Below are 6,462 nucleotides of genomic sequence, written 5' to 3' on the forward strand. Positions count from 1 at the left end.
GCTACGGAGACATGGCCAAGGCACCCAGGGATTCTATTCTTTTTTGAGCCAATTGCTCTAATCACTAGCCCGCATTGCCCTCTGTTGTCAGGTGTTTCAGAAGGGACATTGACAGATGCACTTTACTTCTTTCTCCCTGCTTTGTGCAGCCAGACGCAGCTTTCTAAGCAGCCCCGTTCAGTTAATTTTAACCAGTTTATTGCTAGACTCAAGGGGTGGCGCTTAACTGCCATTGACTTCAGTAGGAGTGAGGCACCCAACCCTCTTAGCCAGGTTTGAAAATCCCACTAGGCATCTTTCTGCATTTATAGGCACCTAAATACCTTTGCAAATCTGGCCCAAAGTCACTTTTGGAAATGGGACTAAGACTATTTTGAAAATCGTGTCTTATGTTGTCTTCTTTTCTCACACATGCCAGAGCTTTCATGATCTACAGTGCGGTTAACAGTCCTCCAAGACAAGACAACAACTGTTACATGTCTGCTTTGTGCCACCAAGAACTGTGCTACAATAAACCAAACATGGAAGGCTGGGGAGAGATTTACATTGGGATTGTCAGAGGCCCTAAGTGGTTTAGGAGCATTTTCCTTTGAAAGTCAATGGGGCTTGTGCTCCAAACTCATGTGGGTTTGTTTATTTACATCATTCATATTCTGGACATTTAATTATTCTGAATTATTATTTACACCCCTGAGCCACTGGAACGCAGAGAAAATCTACAAGAAATGCTGTAGCCTCTGCAGAGTCTTTAGCCCACCCATCACCACAGCACATCCTCCTCGGAGGCGTCCCTCACTGGAAATGACCAAAACACGGTACCCAGTCACTGCAGCAGTGCACTCGGCGTCAGCCTTTGGGCCACTGTGTCAGGATTTTGTCCTACTATTTTTATGAACATGATCTTTGCTGAGTATCTGCTTTTATCTTCTTTAGGTAAAACTTCTGCATTAAGCTCTGGAATTGGGAAAACAGCCTTGACAGTAGGACACTAGAATTGAATACTCTATCTATGATATGTTTTGAAACTTTTGCTGAATATTAATTGCATTTCCATTCACTTGTATAAAGTTACAGCAGCTTTTTAAGCATTTGGGATGCAGAGAATAACCATTATCAGATTAAGTAATTTCTTTTGCTCAGCTATCCATTCCATCTGTGGCAGTTGGAGACCTGACGGACACTGACTAGAACAATATTTTATTTCTCCAGTACTGGGAGTACAGTTATTTCTGCACCAGACTCAGCGGATCCAGTTTGTTGAAGTTAGTGACAACGCAAAGATCCAGTGTTCTTCCACAGAAAACTTGGAGGGAGGAAGTAACATGTTTTGGTATTTGAGAAGAGAAGGTGAGAAACCCACCTGCATTAAGCGCTGTTTGGATGATCAAAATGTAAGTAAATTTGCTTGCAAACATGAGACACACAGCTCGACACTGGAAATCAACAACGTCCAAAAGACTGAGTCTGGCATTTACTACTGTGCATACAGATACAGCAGCTACCTGATTTTTGGGAATGGATCCACGCTGATTGTTGGAGGTAAGGAACCATAGCTTGTTTAAGGAGACTAACAACTGATAGATAAAGCCTATTTCATGTTCCCATTAAAATGTGACAAGATACCATAGTTATTGCTGAATGGTTCAAAGGAAAGCATGCTTTAAGCCAAGCAGATCAGCTAAACGTTAAATGTTTTGGGTATAGAAGGAATATAACAACATTTATTGTTATAAAATATATGTGTAAAACTTGAAAGTGCCAAAACTAAACTATTGAAGTTTCTCTGTGACTGTTCAGGGCACCCAGGTAGGGAACATAAGACAGACAAGGTGGGTGAGATAATATCTTTTATTGGGCCAACTTTGGTTGGTGAGAGAGACGAGCTGACACAGAACTCTTCTTCAGATCTGGAAAATGACACTCTGAATACGTTTCCCAGACCTGAAGGAGAGCTCTGAAGCAGCTTGAAAGTTTGTGTCTTTCACCAACAGAAGTTGGTTCAATAAATGGCTTTACCTCACCCACCTTGACTCTCTGAGTGAAAGATTAATACCTTTAATCAGACTGCAGCTCATTTGATCATTGCACTGAATTCACCACCTCCGTTTGCTCAGACAGTTATACCAAGAGCAGCTGGGTGATGCTTCTGGTTCCATTTCCACGTGACAGTCAAGTCACTGGGACAGCGAATCTGGCCTGTGTGATCCATGGAGTGTCCAGCCCGGTCCATGTTTCCTGGAGTGTTTCTGGGGAGCTGCAGGAAGAGGGGCTGACGCGCTCATTGAAAGCAAAGGATGGATCTTTAACCCTCATAAATCACATCAGCGTCCCCAGGGACACCTGGACCAGTGGGAAGAATTTCACCTGTGAAGTCAAATTCAACTCTTCCGGCAACAGTGTGAAGAAAAGTACCAGGTATCCTGCAGGTGAGTGATATGATATTTAAAGATAATGGAAACTCAGATGCAAAATATGCATGTGACCAAGATGAGAGCTGCTTCTATGTGATTTTCCATTACAGAAATTTGGAATATTCTATGGCTTCATTAGAATTTCTCCAGAGAATTTGGGGAAAAGTAAATTGAGGTGTTACAGGGACCACAAGACAACATACCTCTTATTTCTAGGGCAGCTTTCTCCCAGACTGTCTATATAAAGCACTGTAAAGAGTTAAATAATAATAAATCCTAGGAGTAAAGGGGAATTCAGAGGCATTTGAGAAGAGAGATGTTTTCCAGTGAGATATGCAAAGTGATGGAGAGGCAGTGAGGTGAGGAGAGACCTAAAGCGAGGATTTTGTAGATGGCAGAAGGTCCAGAGAAGATTCTGATTACAGGGGAAAGAATTTGCCTAAGGGAAAGGGGGCAACACAGAGGGTGAAAGGTGCTGAAGGCTCCTGTCGCCTCTCTCCTCAGGGGTTAAGGCCTATGGTGAAATTGGGATCAGGAGGGAAGAGCTGGATGTGGTGGCATCACGACCCTCTTGGCTCGAGTCAGCCACTTACTTGTGTCTGGTTTTTAGTTTCCTCCACAGCCCCTGCCAGCGAGTGCTCACATTACATTGTGCCCCTTGTGGCTGGAGCTGGTCTGCTGCTGCTGGTGGTGTCTCTGAGCCTCGTCTGGACCCTCTGCCCTTCCACGCTAGGTAATAAACACAGCCCAGCCCAGCCCAGCTCAGACCATCTCCCTTAGGGAGAAATCCTACTCACCTGCTTGCTACTGGAGACTGCAACTGTCCCGTCCAACACATAAACATGCTCCAAATGTCACAACTGCCAGCACTGATCTCCGAATGTTTGTTTTCTGAAACTTGAATGTCCTGTGTCGGGAGAACGGCTTTGTTCTCCGTGACAAAGGGAGCGATGTAGAAAGGCTTCTACTGCCCCTGGCCCGGGCACCTTGTCTATAGTTCACAAAGAGCACTAGCCTGTCTGATGAGCCCCTCTCTATTTACCATGCTTCATGGTGCACTGGGCACCCAGTTGGGGGCGTGACCATTGGAAGAGGAACTTTTACTGTTGTCTTTGTTTGTTCCAGGACTCAAGCCCAGGACCTCAGCAGCCCCAGCTTCAGAGGAGCACCAGGTATGCCTCTTTGCAAACTGTCTCTGTCTAAATCAATGTGTCTGTCTCAAGAATTTCTAATCCGTCAACTTCTTATGTTTAGTAATTAAACTGGTTGCTCTGGAAGGAGAAGATGAAAGTGAGATCTAGTGGTTGGAGTAGCTGAAAGGGAGCAAAGAGCCTTAATACTAACTCTGGTATCAATTTACTGTGGGATAGTGGGCAAGTCACTTACTGCTCCGTGACTCAGTTTGCCCATGTGTAAAAAGTGGATAACTAGACTTACTGCTCAAGGATGATGGGAAGTTTGATATTTTGTTGCTGCTGACTGTGCCCTTTACAGGGTTTATGTGTGGAGCTGGGAACATTTTTGGCACTTATAAGGTAAAGAGCTTTGAGAAATTATATCTGCAAAGCACATGAAGATTTTCCAGTGACAGGTGCTATGGGCCTGATCCAAAGCTCAGTGACCTCAATAGGAAACTGTCCATTGACATGGAGTTTGGATCTGGCCAAATGTTGTCAGTAGCTGAGTTCTTAAAGTCTAGGAACCCAGAATCCCGCGCTGGATTCCATTCTGATAACACGTACCGTTTATAGGACAAGCAGAAGAATCAGAGATGAGATGGGATTTTTCATCAGACTAAACTCACTTGGATGTTCACATCTGTTTCACCCTGTGTCCCTTCATTTTACAAGGGGATGGCTCATGTTACTAATTGTCGCCAAACAGGGTGGAATCTTATACGCTCATCTGGATTTTGATTCGCGGAATCACAAGGGGCGCACGATGCAGCGATCGGCCAGAGAGAAACGTGTAAAAGCCTGAACTGTCTAGTGCAGGGGAATCCACAAATGGGAACTGATGGCTGGTTCTCTGCTGATCGGACGTAGCCGCTGGAAGAAGACTCTGTCTGTCTCCGTCTCCTTTCTTTTTCTATTTTCTCCACTTCTCTGTTTAGAATAAAAAGGTCAGAAGATCCCCACAGGGTCCAGCCTCATCAGGTGGGAAATCTCCTTTTGGGGTATAAAGGCATCATGGTGTAGATGATTTTACATGTCACTTGTGTATTAGATTGGAAGCTCTTTGGGACAGGGACTGTCTCTTTGTTTTGTGTTTGTGCAGCCCCTAGCACAATGGGTGCTATGCTAACACAATAATTGTCATCATCATCCTCTCATCTGCAGAGGGACCCAGACACAGCTGAATGGCTGCAGCTTCCCTGCAGAGAGTGAGGTCAGATGGCAGGAGCCTGCAGAGGGGATGTGCAGCCTCTGTATACACCACAGCTCCCAACTCCCCTGGCCCCCAGCAGGCACATGCTCCCTTTGCAGAAACGCTACATGGACGTGCAATGGGATTGGGAAGGGGAAGGATGGATGCAGGAACTGGAGGGATGGGAATCTCTCCCCAGGCTAGGGCTGGAGCTGCTAATCCAGTGCTTCCTCTGGAGCAGTGTTTCTCAACGACTTGCCTGTGGACCAGTGCCGGTCCCTGAGATCTCCCTGACACAGTTTAGGAAGGCAGCCAGGCGGTCCCTGGTACCCAAAAGGCTGAGAAACGCTGCTCTAGAGTCTGCTGCTTTCTCCCAAAGGCGAGATCCACAGAGCCCTGTATTCCAGCCCCTCTGCGCCATCTAATAACAACACATTATCAATGACTGGCGCTCTCCTGGTGCCTGAGCCTGCTCGCGCTGCCTGTTTACATCACAACTTGTTGTTCAAGCTGTCGTTCAAACTGTCACTCATTAAAAAGACCCAGAATTGATGTTCGTGTGTCTTGCCTTTTTTATCTGTTCAATGCATCAAGCTCAGCTTATTGTGTAATAAATAAGGTGATCTCTTAAATTCTTTGGGCCAGATTCTGCTCTGGTTTACAGCAGTGTAAATCTGGAGGAGCTCTGTGGCAGCCAGTGGAGTTATTCTGGATTTACTCCAGAGTCTCTGAGAGCAGAAGCTGGCCCTGTCTATCCCACTGAGCATCTGTGTTTCTCTTGGTGGATGATACAACAAATGCGTTACACAGAACTTGTTACACACACATCTTCAGCTATGGTAAGAGCTGTCCACTAAAGTCTGGAGAAGAAGTAATGGGCTTAATCTGCAACAAGGGAGATTTAGGGTAGGTGTTAGGAAAAGCTTTGTAACTCTAAGGAGAGTTTGGCTCTGGAACAGGCTTCCAAGGGAGGTTGTGGAATCCCCGTCACAATAGAGGATTTTAAGAACAAGTTAGACAAACGTGTCCAGGATGGTCCAGGTTTACTTGTCCAGGCCCCTGTGCTGAGGCAGGACCTGGATGACTTTTCAAGGTTCCTTCCAGTCTGACATTTCTATGATTCTCTGAGTGCCAATCAAAAATGAATGACTAAGGGCCTGAATCTGATCTCATGTTACCCTGAGTACTGAGACTAACAGGAGCTGCAGGAGGGCCCAGATTTCTGTTGTGAGTTCAAACTGAGGTCTTGAATGAATGGTGACTTGAAGTCACTGAGGATGCTTTCAGCAAGACAAAAGTATCTGGCTCTGGTTCCTTGGCCAACTTCCCCTGTGGGTAATTACAAGAGCTGGTCAGGAGTCTTTAGAAGAATCATTTCTTTCTCAGAAAATGCCTATTTGTTGAAGTGAAGATTTGTTTTCCATAGGAAAAGCATCTGTTTTGATTAATATTTTTACCTGATAAAAAGGTTTCAGAATTTCAGAATGAAACATTCTGGTTGTCCAGTTCAAAAAGACATCTTGCTTAGAAATATACACTAATTATAGTGGAAAAAATTTACTTTTTCTTGGTCAAAAATTATATGTTCAAAATCGGAGGGAAACATTTCAAAATTCTTAAAACAAAACGCTGCCTTTCACCCAAACCGAAAATGATTTTTGGTTGAAGAAAATTTTTGAGATTT

The 6,462-nt window shown here is 44.7% G+C and overlaps 1 protein-coding gene across 1 annotated transcript; it reads left to right on the forward strand.

The window, feature by feature from the left end:
* The first annotated feature begins 890 nt into the window (after positions 1-890).
* LOC144279373 (immunoglobulin kappa light chain-like) lies at positions 891-4,414 on the forward strand. Its single transcript, XM_077840827.1, has 6 exons — positions 891-933; positions 1,210-1,539; positions 2,115-2,426; positions 3,034-3,144; positions 3,537-3,583; positions 4,296-4,414. Exons 1-6 carry the CDS (start codon positions 891-893, stop codon positions 4,389-4,391), a joined length of 939 nt encoding a protein of 312 aa, XP_077696953.1. The 3' UTR covers positions 4,392-4,414.
* The last annotated feature ends 2,048 nt before the right edge of the window (positions 4,415-6,462 follow it).

This window comes from Eretmochelys imbricata, chromosome 24 (genome assembly GCF_965152235.1).
Source record: "Eretmochelys imbricata isolate rEreImb1 chromosome 24, rEreImb1.hap1, whole genome shotgun sequence".
In the NCBI taxonomy this organism is placed as follows: domain Eukaryota; kingdom Metazoa; phylum Chordata; order Testudines; family Cheloniidae; genus Eretmochelys; species Eretmochelys imbricata.